Here is a 19,320-nt window from a genome sequence, read left to right as displayed (position 1 = left end):
GAATACAATCCAACTTTCCACTGTAAACTTCACATGTACTGTTTAATTTGTCTTGTGAACATCTATTTCCTTTGCTGTTTCCAATTCTTATAATGTATTGTTAGTTGTAAATCAATGGTCAGACAAATTATTTTTATTATAATTATTTATAAAACTTGATTTGTAATCAAAGATATGTTCCCAGTGTTAAGGTGACTGACATAGTACTTTTCTCACATGTAGAATTATAATTTAACTATAACCTATTGATGATGTATAGAGAAATCTAAAACAAATTCATGTTGTTTTTTTTAACTCAGTTATTATCATTAGTATTATTGATGTTATTTGTTAGATGTTTCTAGATTTAATAGTTTTATTATTTGGTGATAAAATAAATTTCAATCTTTTTTGTTTGTATGATTGCTTCACAGCCTGTGGTCCCAATGAGTACGGTGAAGACTGTATAGGAAACTGCCAGGAGAAATGTGGGAAGGATTGTTTTGAAAGGCAACATGGGATATGCAACGGTAGGATTCATTCAGTCTTGTTTCTTTGTGTGCTTCGAATGTGAACTACACATTTAGAATTTTCTGCTAATGAGGCAAATTTTACTTTTCCCCAACCAATGTCAGTTACACATTAAAGTTGGGTGGACTCCCAACCAATGTCAGTTACTCACACCTAAGCGGGGTGGACTCAGAGGCACCCCAGCTAATGTTAGTTACCTAGTAAAGCTGGGTGGACTTGGAGGAGCCCTAAAGATCTAAAATATTGTATAAAAATCCTCTAGCTTTCATTGAATTTCTCTGATCCCTCCAGCCTCCCATTGATCTGATCCCTCCAGCCTCCCATTGATCTGATCCCTCCAGCCTCCCATTGATCTGATCCTCCAGCCTCCCATTGATCTGATCCTCCAGCCTCCCTTTGATCTGATCCCTCCAGCCTCCCATTGATCTGATCCCTCCAGCCTCCTATTGATCTGATCCTCCAGCCTCCCATTGATCTGATCCCTCCAGCCTCCCATTGATCTGATCCTCCAGCCTCCCATTGATCTGATCCTCCAGCCTCCCATTTAAATTGAAATTGAAAACTTACTTTTGTTAGAAGCAAACTATTCATTGGTATGTTATTATATATGTCATACTAATGTATCCAGGAGACCAGTATGGTGCTTGGGAAGACTGGTCATGCAGTAGAGATTGTTCAGATAGTCTACAGCACAGAAAACGGTAGGTAAAATCTAGTCTCACATAGCCTCATGTCGTTACTTCGTAAACAAATAATGCATTATGTCATAATAGCCATAGATCTATAATATGTGAAATCCAACAGTATCTTATCTTCTTATCTTATATGATACAGACGTTACTTCAAAAAAGAAGATGATTATGTCCTACGCGTCATGCATATTAACCAATGACCTAAATTCTGCCAAGTCACTGGTTTTCCTGGCTAGCTCAGGCAACCCATTCCATGCTATAATAGCGCTTGGGAAGAAAGAACATTTGTCCAAATTTGTCCTAGCATATAGAACGAGGAATGTGCCTTTATCTTTCTCTTTCTGAGTATTTTATTAAATTTAGTTTGTATATTTGAAGATTATGGTTCAGTGTTCTATGTATAATTGCTACTTTACTTTTAAGTCTTCTATCCTGAAGGCTTTCTAAATTTAGTGATTTTACTAATGATGTTACTCTTTGTGTCTGTTCCAGTTTCTTGATGTTTTCTTGAGTTGAGGGGTCCCAAACAGAGGATGCATATTCTATTATTGGCCTAACCAAGGTTAAATAACATTTTAGTTTTTTATGTTCTTAATTGATTTATAGAAATTTCTTTTAATAAACCCTAATGCTTTGTATGATTTTTTGGTAGTCTCATCAATATGGGGATTCCATGAAAACTTTTCATTTATTATAACACCTAGGTATTTTGCGTTTTTAGTCTGTTTTACTGGTTTACCATGAATAAGATAAGTGGAATAATTTTTGTTTTAGTTTTTTGGTTACTCTTAATAACTGACATTTTTCTGGGTGGAAAGACATGCTCCAATTTGATTCCAATTTCTGTAATTCATCTAATTCTCTTTGTAAAATTTCTATATCTTGTGTTGTTTTTATTGTTCTATATATTATGCAATTGTCTGCAAATGACCTGACCTTTGTTCTTGAACTAATGCAATTTGGTAAATCATTTCTGTACATTAAAAATAGTAGTGGAACTAAGACTGTTCAATGAGGTACACCTGAGTTTACTGCTGTTGGTGTTGATTTAGAGCCATTTATTATTACAATTTGTTCTCTCCCTATCAGAAAATCTTTAATCCACTGATGCAATGGACCATTAATGCAGAAATATTTTAATTTTTTAAGCAAACTATGGTGATGAACTTTGTCAAAAGCCTTGAAAAAATCTAGTAAGATAGCATCTATTTGCTGTTATCTAAACCTTTTGAAAACTCATCAATTAGTCCTATTAGTTGTGTTTCACATGATCTATATTTCCTAAAGCCATGTTGGTATGGAGTAAAGACATTATGTTTGTCTAAGTGGTTTATGATGTTGCTACATATTATGTGTTCTAGGATTTTACATGTGATGCTGGTAAGTGATACTGGTCTGTAGTTTCCTGGGTCAGATTTTTCTCCTTTTTTAAATAGGGGGGAGGGTGACATTAGCTTCTTTCCAATCCCTTAGTACTCTGCCCTGGTTAAGAGATGCCTGAAAAAGTATTTTGAACACTGGTGCTAGCTCATTGCTTAGTTCTTTGAGTAATCTAGCTGGAATACCATCAGGTCCAGGCGCTTTATTTGGGTTGGTGTTGGCTAATAGTTTTTGTATTTCCTTTTCTTGTACTTCTATTTCTCCTATGTTGTCTACTTGGTTCAAATTAAGTAATATGTCTTTGTCTCCTGGGGCTGGGAATGCTGATGCCAAATATTTATTTAGTTTGTTTGCTTTAGTTTCATCAACAGTATACTAGAACCTGTTAGTCATAATACTACGTATGACTGTAATGATCTTTTCCATCTAATGATCTTTTCCATGCTTGACTGAACTTATTGTTCTGGAAGATATGTTAATTAGCATGGCTGGCCTTAGGCCGATATGACCTATTGCTCCATATTGGGCCCTGCACCTGAAAGGCTCGTTGTCACAGGCTTTTAAAGATGTAGGACTTAAAGGGTTAACTAAGAAAAATTTCTAACAGACTTTTATTTTAGGAAATATGTTGACAGGTTTGTTATTTGCAAATCAAATGTGATATAATTGTATACCACAATGAACAGCTAACTATTGTACTATTGTCAAAAATAATGCAAAGTGAAACTCTATGGCCATGTTACAAGGGCTTTGGGGCTTGCAACAACTTCCTTCAGGGAACAGTACCTGGGAAAAAAAAGAAGAGGCAGACAGAGAAAGTGATGGGAAGACAACGTAAAAGAATGAAGGGGCCTGCCATTGAAAAAGGTTCTCTCGAAGACGAAAGACAAAAGAGAGGAATGTGGAAAGATGGTTGACCACGGTTGGTTGTTTATGGTCCCAACTGTTGAACAGACTATGTGATTGGTGAAGGTGAATAATTGTTAACAATGTAACAATCAGACTAATGGTGCATTCTTGTCCTCAAGGTTTTGTGAGTTCTCTGTGCAATGTCTTAAAGAGAATCAGACGCAGCCTTCCAACTGTTATGTTGGAAAAAGATGTCCAAAAGGTAAGATCTTTTAGCTTTAACCATCTGTAATTAAATCTTTCTTGACCCATGAAGGAAACTTGATCAATTTAAAAATGAAATAATATGTTTTAAATAAAATGGTTCTAGAGTTGGCACATTTATATATATAACTGTTGATGGAGTTCATTTTGAATATAATATAGTTTAATGTAAGCAGAAAGAAAAGAAAATATTGCTTATATTGCTAAAATGGTTCTTCACAAAATACATTTATATTACCTTTACATAGATACAGATCTAAAGCTGAAGCAAAGAATGATGCAAACATAATTATATATGGAAAGCAGTAGGTATATCATTTTAACTGAGATGAAATGGTGAAGTTGCCCTTTCTGACCACATGTATTAGGGCAAATGATGTAAAGGTCATCTGTTTCTGTTGCTCATGGTTAACTAGGGTGTCTTGTGGCCATCACAGCAACCAACCACTTTTACTTTTCCCTAACTAATGTCGGGTACCAATTAAAGCATTAAACCCGAAAGATCCCGAAATTAAATATCCCAGTCATCACTAGGGTTTGTACCTGGGACCCTGGTTTGAAAGCCAAGTGCTTTACCCCTCAGCCACCTCGCCTTTAAAAGGTGAATTAAATAGGGCCAAATCCAAACATTGAACCAGAGACCCTCTGATAGGACAACGCATCCCAGCAGGGAAATGTATACATGATTCTTTGATTTATTATTCTTATACATAGTCTTAATTATTTATGCAGGTGACAGCTGGGTTTGAGTTGTCATGTCAAACATGACACTTAATCTTTGGAATCTAAGACATTAATTTTTTCTTCTAAAAGATTGTCCAGAGTTCTTATGGGGTCCTGACTGTAAGAAAAGCTGTATCCATTGTATCAAGGACTGTGATAAGTTTACCGGTGAATGTATTGAGTGCAACAGAGGCTATAAATATCCAAGCACTGGATGCACATCAGGTACATTTGTCTTTTTCTTACTTAACATCTTAAAAATTTGTCAGAGAGAAATTGTAGCCTTATAATTATGTCATAATGATACTTGTTGTAATGGAGATGTATCCACATAAAGTCAGTCCTAGATCAAGGCTTGGTAAAGAGATTGTAAATAGCTGGTAGAGAATGGCTAATGCAAAATGTCTTTTAGAATAGCTGACTTTCTTCATTGTTCTGGCTTCTATCAGGGAGAAGAGCACATCGAGACCTCATGGAATCCTGAGATGAGGAAAAATTGATAACCTTTAAATACACTATTTCTCATTAGCAGAAACATCAGTGCTAAAAAGCTAAGTAAATGATGTAAAACATTCATTTCTGAATACTAGAGTTGCTAATATCTCAATTTGTATTGAAAAAAATGTTATTAGCTTTGTTCTTGATCTGGTTGAAAGAACAGCAAAAGGAAAACTTTCCATTCTTTCAATGTTACGATAGTTTTTTCCCAACATTGAAATAGAAAAATTGCAATGTCTTTGATTCCGAAGATTAAGGAAGAGTGCAGTGTTTCACACGATTATGCAAACCCATTTGTGATCTGCATATTTTCACGCATCTCGTGCAGACAAAGTCGTTGTCCACTGGCCGTCTATTTAAGTTTTCTTTCCGTCTTCTGTGGCTGTATTCAATAATGGCTTTTTTTTTTAGTGTCAAATCGAAGCTTAAAAAGCCAAATAATATGTTTACATGTTAAACAGTTTATTTCTATTGAAAATGTAATTTTCTATCATGTTTTCATCCCCAGTTTGTCAGGAGTTTGAATATGGTACTGACTGCGCTGGTAATTGCAAGAAGAAATGTAAGAACCTGGACTGTTCTGAAAGAGTTAATGGAACCTGTATAGGTATGTTAAAAATTGGAATAGTTTTCAACTGTAACAGAGCTGTAAAACACAGAGCAGTTGTTTCCATGCTGGAGGCATAGTCTTCTGAACCAAGAGTCTAGAATTCAAGTTTCTTGTAAAGAAAAATAAATGCAGATAAAAAGTTGTGCTGGTCACATGACAGCTATTTATTTTTACTTATGGCCATATATCAAGCTTCACATATTTTGCCCAATAGACTTGAAAATAGAGACATTATTTTAGATTTATGGATTTGTTGAGAGAGAAGTAAACATATATCCTGGTGACTTTGTTTGTTATACATTCTGCACTATTATGACCCTACAGTTCAATATCTTGAGACAATTTATGAAGATGAGTACAGTAAAGAACATTCATCTCTTTACAGTAGACAATATCAGCTAGTACTTTAAGTCAAGTTTATACAAGAGACTATACTTATGGATGTATCAGATTTTGTCAACTTTTTTTTCGCCCAGTAGCTCCTGGTTTGAACTTTTTATTGTATCCCCCTCCCTTTCCTTTCAAGCAATATTTTTCTTTTTAAATGCATCGTCAGACCCCATCTTTTAAGTAACTTTTGCGTATGGATACTCCAAGCTTAGTGTACATAAAAAAGCTACAGAATTTGAAAACTTGTATGCTATTTACATTATAGGCATTTAAAATCAGGTATATCTGTCTTCAACAACAGTACATTAGAACCAATATCTGTTGAAGAAAGATAATTATGACAAATCTTCCTATACAACTGTTAAGTGAGGTGTCAAATGAATGACTATCATTTATCTTGTTGCCTGCTTAAGATTGGGGCAATACAAATGTGCATTGAGATTGGAGCAATACAAATGGGCATTGAGATTGGAGCAATACAAATGTGCATTGAAATTGAGGCAATACAAATGTGCATTTGGTCAGTTTCTTTTATCAGTTTTTTGATATTCTCAAGATCTACGTAAGGTCTTAATTTTATATATATATTATGGATGGTAAGTCTAGTCCAACTTGCAGAAATAAAAGTCCAACTTGCAGAAATAAAAGAGTGATCTTTCCTTTACTTCTTGGTGTCCGAACTGTTGAGCGATGATGAGAATTATATAATATATATATATATATATATATATATATATATATATATATATATATATATATATATATATATATATATATGGTGACCGGTCACTTCATCCCCGGTCACTTCATCCCCGGTCATTTCATCCCCGGTCACTTCATCCCCGGTCACTTCATCCCCGGTCATTTCATCCCCTGGTCATTTCATCCCCTGGTCACTTCATCCCCCGGTCACTTCATCCCCCGGTCATTTCATCCCCTGGTCACTTCATCCCCCGGTCACTTCATCCCCTGATATTTTTATCATCTGATAATTTTATCTAACAAATTGTAATTTTAAAAAGCATTAAATGAGCAATATTTAATGTATTCCTTTTTTATTTAAATGACAGAGAGAGAGAAAGAGATAGAGAGAGAGAGAGAGAGAATCACACCCTAAATATACATGCAAGATTATTTCCATTAAGCACTCAAACAATTAATTTTAAGGCTATAAGAACCTCATCATGACGAGTATGTTCACATAACTAGAGGCCCCCCCCCCCCCCCCCACCAGTTTCAATATCTAAAGTGAATATCAATAAACAAAATACATACTTACATATACATGTAGAAATGAAATATCGATAGAAATAAAGTCCTATAACACAATTTGTAACTTTAATGTTTATAAGGAAGTCCGCCTTTATTAGAAAAAAATAAAACCTTATTACAAGGCTAAAAATGACTCGCCCATTTTCAAGAAAGAGCGATTGAAAAATCAAATAAAGTGAAACATGGTCGTACTTTCACCACAGCTTGGCCTTTGATAATAAGTTATCAGTGGCACGGTCATAATTATTGTAATCGCACTTCTATCTCTCAAAAGATTTCCACTACTTGTACCACACATTGGCCTTTGATGATAAGTTATCAGCGGCACGGTCATAATTATTCTAATCGCACTTCTATCTCTCAAAAGATTTCCACTACTTGTACCACACATTGGCCTTTGATGATAAGTTATCAGCGGCACGGTCATAATTATTCTAATCGCACTTCTATCTCTCAAAAGATTTCCACTACTTGTACCACACATTGGCCTTTGATGATAAGTTATCAGCGGCACGGTCATAATTATTCTAATCGCACTTCTATCTCTCAAAAGATTTCCACTACTTGTACCACACATTGGCCTTTGATGATAAGTTATCAGCGGCACGGTCATAATTATTCTAATCGCACTTCTATCTCTCAAAAGATTTCCACTACTTGTACTACACCTTGGCCTTTGATCATTACGCTATAGATAAGTACACATCCAGATTTACCATATAATATTAGATTTCTCATTAAGAATACAAAGTGGAAGAGGAAACACTATAAACGCATTAGTAATATGTCATAAAATGTAAAAAAGAAAGCATTCTACATAATCATATTTATATATAAAATATTTAATTGGGGATGAAATGACCGGGGGATGAAGTGACCGGGGGATGAAGTGACCAGGGGATGAAATGACCAGGGGATGAAATGACCGGGGATGAAGTGACCGGGGATGAAGTGACCGGGGATGAAATGACCGGGGATGAAGTGACCGGGGATGAAGTGACCGGTAATCATATATATATATGCATGATAAGGCTGCTAGGGATTAGCCTTCCTTTTTCTCAGTCATCATGATAGATTCACTAAGTGCCTAGTAAAGTTTTTATATTTTGATATGCCACATAATTATAACAATGACAATATATTTGATTCTGAACATATAATAGATATTGAAAAGTATGCTTATCTAGTTCAAGAAAACATCGCAATAGAGAGATAAAGAGTGTAGAAATAGATCTCGATCTCTAGTATAAACAAAACATGTACTCAAGTATGCATGCTAAGTTTATCTTCAAGCAGTAAAGGCAAACACCTTGTTGTCTTTTTTTACTGCAATAAGGGTCAATTTAAAAAAACAACCTATAAGCTAAGTAAGCTAATTTTTTTAACAGTTGTCCAAGAGAACTTTAATACCTTGTCCACTTGGAAGGTGTATTTCAAAGACAATCTCAAATGTTTGTTTTATAAGTTTAATATATTTCTTCAGAAATGAAGATTGTTATATCCTACACCAAAACTGGGGAATATCAGGGGATGCAGGTATGAAGGGTTTGAACTCAAGGCCATCATGGTAAGCATCTGAAACGCATATCACATGGCCATACATTCCTCTAAAATGTCTATGTTATATTTTGGCAGTTGATGGTAATTTTGGCATGTGGGGACCATGGAAATGTTCCAGAGAATGTAAAAGCCTAGAGCAGGTGCGCTACAGGTAAACCATATCCTGCCTTTGTCATTTCTTTGTTACTCAAACATTACAGCTATTTCATACTTTGCTCTACACTGTGTCTCAAGTAATTTGTTTTTTTTGTTCTCAAAGATACTGCGATGATCCTCAGCCTGCCAATGGAGGAAAACAGTGTGTGGGAGAACGAGTCAACAAAAAAGAAGCTCTATGCAATGCTGAGATCAAGTGTCCTGAAGGTGACATACAATGAAATATCCACACCATATTTTTAGCTGCTAAAAGAAAAAAAAAACTTGACAGGTCAAAGAGAATTGCAATGATCTAAGAGAGCTGAAATGTAAAAATAAAACTGAAATTTAAAAACAGATCTGAAATGTAAAAAAAACAACAAAAAAACTGAAATATTAAAAGAGAACTGAAATGTAAAAAGAGAACTGAAATGTAAAAAGAGAACTGAAATGCTGAAAGAGATTTGAAAGGCCAAAGGGACTTAAATTGGTAAAAAAATAATAGTTCTAGATTACTTGGGGGAATTCCAAAAGCTTTTAATTAAAAAATGAATGTATCTACTTGCTGACCATTAGACTAAAAATATTTTTTTTCCAAATTTAACATGGAAAAACTTTTCAGGCACAACAAAAAAGCTGTTATATAATTATAATTAACAACAGATTTTAGCTCATTTGAAAGCAAAGCTCTTGAGATTTCAGCCATTCTGTATAAATGAGCCAAAGAACATATTTGTAATTTTTTTTTTTAAGATTTACTAACTAATACAACCAAGTGAAACTAGAAGTAGATTATTTGAAACTCAACTAATAGGACTCATTGATGATTCAAAAGGTTTATATAAGGCATTTGACAAAGTTCACCTCCAAAGCTTGCTTAAAAAATTAAAATATTTTGGCATGGCTGGTACTTTACATCATTAGATTCAGGAATTTTTATCAAATGGCTCTAAATCAACACATATAACAGTTAACTCAGGGGTACCTCAAGAAACAGTCGTAGGTCCACTACCATTTCTAATTTACATAAATTATTTACCAAACTGCATTAGTCCAGGAACAAAAGTCAGATTAATTGCAGATGATTAGACAAAATATATATTACAATAAAAAAATAAGATACAGAATTTTTTCAAAGATAATTAGATGGAGTGCAACATTGTTCCGATCATAGCAAATGCCCAAGAATTAATCTCATATATATGAAATGATCCATAGTCCCTTCTTTACTAAGGGAAACCATTAGATTAGACATTTGGAAGATATCAAGTTTATAGCATACCTTATATAGTGTAATTTATTAAATGATATTTTGATGTTTATTGCTTTGTGGGCTGCATTCATCTCATGAAAATGAGATGATCCATAGTTGCTTCTTCACAAATGAAAGTCATTAGATTAGACATTTGGAACATATCAACTTATATATTGTAACTTTTGAATAATATTTATAATAATATGTTTCTGTGCATAGACTGTCATGACTATGAATGGGGAATGAACTGTTTGAATGGCTGTCCTGAATGTCTCACAGCGTGTAGTAAGTTTAATGGAAGCTGCCTCAGCTGCAAAGCTGGCTTCAAGGATGCTCAACATGGCTGCAATTTAAGTAAGTGTAAGCTTTTTCTTTCAATACTTTTTTTGTATGCATTTAAACAGATGACCTTAACATCATCTGCCCAATAGACCACAAGTTCTGATAAGGGAAACTTTTTACAGAATTATAGAATTTTTAAAAAGATAATTGATTTTACATTGATATATTTAGTTCATTTATTTTAGTCTTTCCTTCAGAACTCTAGATTTCTTTCTCAATTAAAGAATATATGTTAATATATTAGGTTTATGGATTTTAGACCTTCTAAAGTGCATGGCCACATCTTAAGAAAGATTTGCTTGTACAATGATTTCAGGATAAGTAAAGTAGACAATGACTTCAGGGTAACTAAAGTACACAATGACTTCAGGGTAACTAAATTAGACTGTAGATATATACATCCTAGACGCTGGCATTTACTATAATAATTTTATTTTCCCCTGCAGTGTGCGATTTATTTGAATATGGCATTGATTGTAAGGGGGACTGCAGAATAACCTGCCTGGGCCAAGACTGTCAGGACAGAGTCTCAGGAGAATGCAAGCGTGAGTCAACATAGACTTTTAGATGAGTTTGGTTCCGGCCGACTCTTCTGACGACCTATAATGTATTATTGAACTTAATGAAATTATCCAAGACATCTTTACTTGAAAATACGTGAATCTGTTTAAATCAGCATTTCTCAAACTGTGTGAGGGGGGGGGGGAGGGACGCAATGTCTTCTCAAGAACTTTGTGATGTTCTACATTTTTAATGTAGCAATCCGTATTTGAATATTAGCCAAGTGAAATGAAGCTATTACCTACCAGTGTTTCAAAAGTATAATATATTAAGCAATAAACATCTTTCATCTGCTTATAACAAGGACGCTCTAGAGGCATCCGCAATTACATATGCTGAAAACTTTTTTCAAGACATTTTAAAACTTCTCCGCTAGCTTGATTCTTCCTGACTTTCTGGTTTTGAAATGGTCGAAATTCTTCAGTTTTTCATCGGCGTACATCCTAATATTTACGAATTTTGTGTTTACTTATTTTGTTTCTCGACAAATTTAAAAATTGTAACAAGAGAGAATTTTTGAGTTTGATCAATTTCAATGAATTATATTTTCTTGTGTCCTCAGCTAATTACTTCAAGTATATACCATTGGTTCTGTCTTTGTTGCTGTTACCTATATGTACTTATTGGTGTTTAGGGTAAGTCTTTGTTGCTCTTACCTGTTTGTCAAATGTTCCTTCATAGCTGAAGATAATTTACTTCCTTGTCCAAATTTCCCGAAGAACGATGTAGGATGGAAGCGGGCAGGGTTTGAATCCGGGACCATCGATAGCGCTGAACGACAGTCCAGCACGCAAACCACACAACCAAACAGCCATTGCATTTTATTACTCACCAGGGTAGTTTTTGTCGCTGTTACCTTAATGTATGTACTGATGTTTAGAGTGAGTCATTCTTTTTTTACTGTTATTCACCGGTAAACCTCATTTAGAAATCTAGAAAAGCACATTCTTGAAAACTAGGTTTAGTGTTTGGGTTTGAAGGGTTTGTGGTTTGCTCACTATAATGTTTGTGATTACAAAAATAAGAGTTATTTCCCTTTGTACACTTTCCTAAGGGTTTGATTAATAGTTATTCCAGCAAACATTTTTTTCTGTTGTTTTTTTCAGTACATGTTAAATAAGATTTTGAATTATAGTTAGAGTCTGCATGACGTGTAAGCTTCTGGAGGAATAAGTGATTAATAATATCACAGTGGTACACCAGTATTTCAATGACTCTACACTCAAACAATTTTCAGTTTGACCAGGAGTGCATTCCTTAACATAAGATAAATGCACCACTGATATCATGATATCAGTTTGATTCAGCATGTCTTTGAAGGAAGACTCGAACATTATGCTGATCTTTAATGATTTTCTCTTTACTAAATGAATTTTAATTTCCCATCATGAGTCCAAAGAAAGTCATTGGTGAACAGAAGAAAAAAACAGTGAGAATGACTTGCTAAATATGAAAACATTGTTTGTGTTTCAATCAACAATTCTCTGAAAGGCACATGTTAATTTTAAAACATCTACACTGCATCTGGTGGATTTAAAAAAATTAAATCATATTACAATATTTCTTCAAGACATGGTGGATGACTGGTAAAGTGCTTGCCTTCCATACCTAGGGACCCAGGCTCGAATCCTGGTGAAAACATGCCCATAACGGCCCAGTATCAGTTTTAATTAGGGTTATCCCCCTTTGCCCTAATTGCAGCCCTAAATAGCCCAAATCGCGCCCTAATGGGCGCGCATACCGTTTGCACATTGGCGTCATTAGGTTCCCATAAGGGACCAATACGGGCAACCCTAATCGTGCCAATATCGGCCCAGTATGGGTAAACCCACTTCCGGATTCATTGGGGATTTCCAGAATCGCGCCCTAATCAAGCCCATACTAGCCCCAATGGTTTAGTAACTGAGATTTTCATTGGGGTTTAATTAGGGATAACCCTTATTGTGCCAATATCGGTCCGATGCTGGCCTGAATGGTTTAGTAACTGAAATATTTATTAGGGTTCAATTAGGGATAACCCTTATTGTGCCATTATCGGTCCAATGCTGGCCCTAATGGTTTAGTAATTGAAATATTAATTAGGGTTCAATTAGGGATAACCCTTATTGTGCCAATATCGGTCCGATGCTGGCCTGAATGGTTTAGTAATTGAAATATTAATTAGGGTTCAATTAGGGATAACCCTTATTGTGCCAATATCGGTCCGATGCTGGCCTGAATGGTTTAGTAACTGAAATATTTATTAGGGTTCAATTAGGGATAACCCTTATTGTGCCATTATCGGTCCAATGCTGGCCCTAATGGTTTAGTAATTGAAATATTTATTAGGGCTCAATTAGGTATTATCATGCAAATACTGTCTCCGATGGTTCAGTCATTAAATTTTATTATGGCTTAATTAGGAAATTAGGAATAATCTTTAATGTTTTTCAATACTGTAGTTTAAAACAAATTCATTAGTGATTTTTTGTTTATAATGCCCTTTTAGTTCAAATGCAGCTCAATGGTTTAGTATGAGATTTTTAACCTTTTACATAGGTCTACTTTCACACTGATGATTTAGATCTAGCAATAGAATTATTTGACATAATTGTTTGGAAATTATAATAATTGAATCAGTGCATGATTTCTATATACATCTAGCTATAATGTCAACATATTTATAAAGTAATGGACAAGTTAAATTACATTTTTGGGTTTGAACACTATCAAACAATACAATTTTTGGTAACGTACTATAAAAGACTTGCATGCTCTGATCATTTATTCTTAAATCAAACTTACACAATTAACTTTTTTATTTTTTATTCATGGAATAATTAACCAACACAAAAGACAAATATAACAGCACAAACAAGATATCAAGACAGCATTTTCATTCAATTCTTAGCATTCTTTACAAGCTGACTTCAAGACTGGTGGCAATAATTCATATTTTGACTTCCATGCAGCAGCTGGAACAAACAAACAAACAAATAAATATTATAGTCATGTAATAAAACTACCTTCAAGCTGTATTAATAATAAAAAGAATCTAACAATTAAACATCAGAAGACCTTACATTTATCTATGTGGACATACTATTTAACGGTTATATTTCCAGCCCTTGATGATAAACGGTGCTCAAAAATTAGGTTGCTTCTAAAGCCTATTAAGCAACACAAAAATTAATGGTATTTCAAAATTTGGAGTTCAATCTTCTCCTTAAATTAAATGTTATGAATTGGTGTCAGCAAATGTGGCACTGGTATTTGACTATGCTAAAAGTGCAATGGCAGACTAGATCGAGCTAGGCTTCAATTCATTCAATATTATATTTTGTCCAATTTATTTATATTAACTTTATCACAGGCTCTTACTAATACAACTATATTCTGTTGTAATTAGAGTTCTATGGTAATTTTAAAAATAAGTTGGTTGAAAAGTTATTCTAGAATTAAAATAAACAATTATCACAGTGAAACTTAAAAAAAACATAACAAAAAAAAAACCCCAAAACCAGCATATTTCAAAATTAGGATAGCATTTCTTTATTTACATTTAATCAATTCCATCCCATTAACAATTTACTTTCAGATTGCTGATCAGTAATCTAAAAGCAAAATTTAATTCTTACCTTCTTGAGCAGGCTTGCTTATGAAAAGATGATGAACAGCATCTGTACTGCATGCATAGGTTATTATTAACCTAAAAGATTAATGTCAACTTCCCCTAAAGAAAATGTGGCGATCTGTTAAAAAAAAATATTAAAAAAAAATAAATAAAAACATAAAAAATGTTTAAAGAATGCAAAAAAAAATAATATTACAATAGAGGCAAAACACAAAATGTTTAAGGTAAGGTATACAAGAAGGATTGTTGCTATATAATGACATTAGGTCAAAAACAATTCTATGTAGGCCCTATTTTCATTGTATAAATGTTCATTATAATTTTTTATGCAAATTAATAATGAACTTAAATCTCAGTGAAATTACAAAAAGCTGAAGATATTGCTCTCGAACATTGTTTCACAAGATTAACATTTATTTTACATTTTTTTAATTTAATCGATTTGATCTCATTAAAATTTTCATTTGGGATGGGGGGGGGGGGGTGTCACTGATCAGTAATCTTAAAGAAAAATTTATTCTTCGTACCTTTTTGAGCAGGCTTCCTCATGAAAAGATATTGAACAGCATCTGTAGTGCATACATAGACAATTCTTATTGTCAGCTGCCCTTAAAGAAAACTGGCATTCTAAAAAAAAACAAACAAACAAAATAAAATTACAATAAAGACAAATCCTGAAATGTTTATGGTATGGTGTATAAGAAAAACTGTTGCTATAGCCTAATGATGAGACTCTGTATTTTTTCTTTAACAGTATCCACACAATGAAATTTTAAAAAGCCTAAGCCTTAGCTAAGCCTATAGAATGAATCCTAGATCAAATTGTAGAAAAATGTATAATATAATAATAAGTATTAAGACCTCTAGATATTCTAGCTAGATCTAAATATAATCTAGATCTATGTCTAGTTTATAGATCTAGAATTTCTAGATCTGTATAGATCTATTTAATTCTATTACATAGAGCCTAGAGTCTTTAAAATTTACAAAAAATAAAATCTAACATATATTGAGTATTGGTGAATAAAGATCTAACGCTACCTGGACCTGGTTATGTGGTATGCACGATGGACTGTTTGGTCGCCTCGTTGGTCTCTGCATGGTCGTCTGGTTCATACCCTGCAACTGCCATCACTTCCCTAAGCTCCTTTGAGGTTTAGACTACCAAGTAGATATCTTCAACTCTGAAGGAACATTAAAAAAAAAAAAAAAAAAAACAGTGTCAATATAGGGCTATAGTCTATAGCAGCTATAGGGTTAGCCGTTAGTGGCGTTAGTCTATTATATATAGGCCCCTAATATAGATATACTATATATATACATATTTTTCTAGACATATCTCAATATCTGATTTTAAAACCAATATAAACGTTTGATTTTATTTATTTGTGTAAATTTAAACATTCTAAACTTTAGACTAGATTTTCAAGATCTGGAGTGTAGGCCTAATATTGTACATTAGTCTCTACAAAGTAAATATCTATATTATAAGATTATAAGTCTATAGGTCTATGACTATAACTAGTTACTAGATCTAGAATTATTTAATCTAAATGACCTATCGCCTGGCCTATGGTATGAAAAAATTAAAGATTAGTCTGTATTAAAAATATATTAAATATTATTCTATATCTACTAAATTTTCTAATAACAACTAGATTTTAGAATCTAGACTATTCTAGACTATCTTTTATTAGATCTAGATCTAAGTTTACTAAGTCTTAGTATATCTTATAAGTCTAGGTCAATTTTTTCTAACCTCAAAATATTTGAATTAGAATAGAACTAAAATCTATATATGAGTATGAGTACTATGAGTATAATAATTATTATATTAATATACCAAAGTGTCCAAAGTCCTAAGTCTAAGTATTAGTTTACAGTTAGGTGACTAGATAGGCATATAGACTAGAGTCACTAGATCTAATATTCTGCCCTAAAAGTTAAAAGGTAGTAGATTTAGATTTAAGATCTAGTAAGTCCTAAACTAAATCTAATTCTATGCTGCAGATGCATTTCATGGTAGATTCTAGAATCTATTCTAAATAGTAAATCTAGTCATAACGCATGCATGTTAATCACCTAAGTTAAGTCGTCTAGATCTAGATTTAATAGGTCTCAAGTCTAGATATAATATATATATTAATAATATTATATAATAATAATAATAATAATAATCTTTATTATCCGTAAGGAAATTTGTCTTACAATTTGTGCATTACACCAAACAAAAAACATTATAACTATAAGAAACCAAAGTGTACATTCACACCAGACTCACTCATAATTTACATGTGACAATAAAACTAGTGTAGAGTCTAGAGAGATCTATCTCTAGATCTAGATTCTTAGCATTCTAGATTATCTAGATATAAATCTATCTATAAATCTATTCTAAGTCTAGACCTAATCTACTATCTAGATTAGATCTGTTAGTAGTGTTAGAGTACTTAGAGATTCGTCATCTGATGATGATCTGTACTTGTGATAGGCTTAAGACTTTAACTTATAAGTTACGACCATTCCAATTGAATTTCCATGGCTGCTGCCATTGCTGCCATGAGTTGAAGAACATATCATGACATATGCATTGATATCAAGAAGTACAGCTCATATAATTATTTATAATAGATCTATTATATTAATGAAAGTCTAGATTGACTAGACCTAGACTAGAGTGACTATAGCTCTATAACTTGTAGTATAACTAATAACTTAACAGATTTAGATCTAGATCTAGCTAGCTCTAATTTGATCCACGTGTGTACGTTCTAGAGTGAAGACTGAATAATCCAGTTTGTGCCGAATATCGCGAGCTTAAAAGAAATAAATGCTTCTTTTTCATTGGTTGAAAAAAATGTTAAAATGTATAAAACTTTTTTTAAAAATCTAAATCTTAAAAAAAAACAAAAAAAAAAAAAACAAATATGTTCTCCTTTAACTTTAGATTCTATGTGTGATTAAATATTACTAGATATAGATATATTTTTTTTAGTGTGCACATTAAAAAATCAGACACACACACACATACACTTTTTGATTACGAAAAGTCTGCATTGGGCCCATACGGGTAAAACTTCACTATTCCAGTTAGGGATTTCCCCAATAGAACCCTAATTAATTTTTTTTTAAAATCTTAATATTACTTACAAAAAGGATTCAAAACAACATTTAGCTTTAAGACGATTAATACTACATTTTAAAACATCATAACATTGTTTTTTATGTTATAATAAAGATTTCATCATGTTGGTTCTGGCGTGATTGGGGAAATCCCACACCGGCACGAAAGCGGAAAGACGTTAACGGCCCAATAACTAAAATCCCACACCGATCCGTTAACGTTTTTATAGGGGCGATTGTAAGTAGGTCAATCTACCCAATGAAACCTTATTACCCCACACCGCGCCAGAATGGTTTCGATGGGGCTTTGTTTATAGGGTGGGATTTCAATGTCGGTTCTTTAGGGCAACCAGCTGAGACTAGATGGGGAAAAGCAAAGGCAGTTGGTCATTGTGCTGGCCACATGACACTCTTTTAAACCATGGACAACAGAAACAGATTTATCTTTACATCATCTGCTCGGGCCCATAGATGGCAAGGTCCGAAAGTGGAACTTAACTTTACTTTTTCTACATTATTTCTTATTGGAAAAGTCTGCATTGGGCCCATACGGGTAAAACTTCACTATTCCAGTTAGGGATTTCCCCAATAGAACCCTAATTAATTTTTTTTTAAAATCTTAATATTACTTACAAAAAGGATTCAAAACAACATTTAGCTTTAAGACGATTAATACTACATTTTAAAACATCATAACATTGTTTTTTATGTTATAATAAAGATTTCATCATGTTGGTTCTGGCGTGATTGGGGAAATCCCACACCGGCACGAAAGCGGAAAGACGTTAACGGCCCAATAACTAAAATCCCACACCGATCCGTTAACGTTTTTATAGGGGCGATTGTAAGTAGGTCAATCTACCCAATGAAACCTTATTACCCCACACCGCGCCAGAATGGTTTCGATGGGGCTTTGTTTATAGGGTGGGATTTCAATGTCGGTTCTTTAGGGCAACCAGCTGAGACTAGATGGGGAAAAGCAAAGGCAGTTGGTCATTGTGCTGGCCACATGACACTCTTTTAAACCATGGACAACAGAAACAGATTTATCTTTACATCATCTGCTCGGGCCCATAGATGGCAAGGTCCGAAAGTGGAACTTAACTTTACTTTTTCTACATTATTTCTTATTGGAAAAAAATAGTTACAGTATTGAAATAAATGGATTCCCAACCTAAAATGTGGAATGAAAGCTGTTAAAGAATATAGTTACCACTTTTGATGATTTATTTTCTTGTATGCATTTAAAAAATCTTCCATAAATGATACCCCAAAATAAATAAAGCATATTTTTTTTCAGACCCAGAAATATTGACATGAACTTAGGTGAAGAGAATTATGAAATCAATCGGTCCAGCTTTCAAGACAGCTTGGAATGGAAGGGAAGTGAAATAGATGAGCCGAGTGGTCAGGAGCCAAGTGGCCAGGATGAGCCAGACACTCAAGCAAACCCTTTGCAGTAAATCTCTCTCCCCTAGAGCTCAGTGGAAAGTCGATGTAATTGTTATTCTCAATCGGCACATTGTTATTCTCAATTGGCACA

The 19,320-nt window shown here is 33.7% G+C and overlaps 1 protein-coding gene and 1 long non-coding RNA gene across 5 annotated transcripts in view; one reads left to right on the top strand and one right to left on the bottom strand.

Moving 5' to 3' along the window:
• The window catches only part of LOC106079577 (multiple epidermal growth factor-like domains protein 6), a 65,651-nt gene extending 46,331 nt beyond the window's left edge, over nt 1–19,320 (top strand). Inside the window, exons 28-38 of the mRNA XM_056017414.1 lie at nt 414–509; nt 1,139–1,211; nt 3,611–3,693; nt 4,509–4,643; nt 5,425–5,523; nt 8,824–8,899; nt 9,008–9,111; nt 10,358–10,492; nt 10,927–11,025; nt 11,604–11,676; nt 19,078–19,320. Of these exons, the coding sequence (XP_055873389.1) occupies nt 414–509; nt 1,139–1,211; nt 3,611–3,693; nt 4,509–4,643; nt 5,425–5,523; nt 8,824–8,899; nt 9,008–9,111; nt 10,358–10,492; nt 10,927–11,025; nt 11,604–11,676; nt 19,078–19,240 (1,136 nt within the window). The 3' untranslated portion in view covers nt 19,241–19,320. The remainder of the gene's footprint in view (nt 1–413; nt 510–1,138; nt 1,212–3,610; nt 3,694–4,508; nt 4,644–5,424; nt 5,524–8,823; nt 8,900–9,007; nt 9,112–10,357; nt 10,493–10,926; nt 11,026–11,603; nt 11,677–19,077) is intronic.
• On the bottom strand, nt 13,793–17,504 carry LOC129923970 (uncharacterized). Of its 4 annotated transcripts, none has more exons than XR_008775941.1 (5): nt 17,375–17,504; nt 15,696–15,838; nt 15,182–15,281; nt 14,659–14,772; nt 13,793–13,995 (listed from the first exon to the last, which is right to left on the bottom strand). It is a non-coding gene; the product is annotated as an uncharacterized LOC129923970 (long non-coding RNA). The 4 variants fall into 4 exon arrangements; XR_008775943.1 differs by lacking the exon at nt 17,375–17,504 and adding an exon at nt 17,175–17,362; XR_008775942.1 differs by lacking the exon at nt 17,375–17,504 and adding an exon at nt 17,105–17,361.

This window comes from Biomphalaria glabrata, chromosome 18 (assembly GCF_947242115.1).
Source record: "Biomphalaria glabrata chromosome 18, xgBioGlab47.1, whole genome shotgun sequence".
In the NCBI taxonomy this organism is placed as follows: Eukaryota; Metazoa; Mollusca; class Gastropoda; family Planorbidae; genus Biomphalaria; species Biomphalaria glabrata.
The sequence above is the reverse complement of the archived record's forward strand: the minus strand, read 5'-3'. Positions and strand labels throughout refer to the sequence as shown.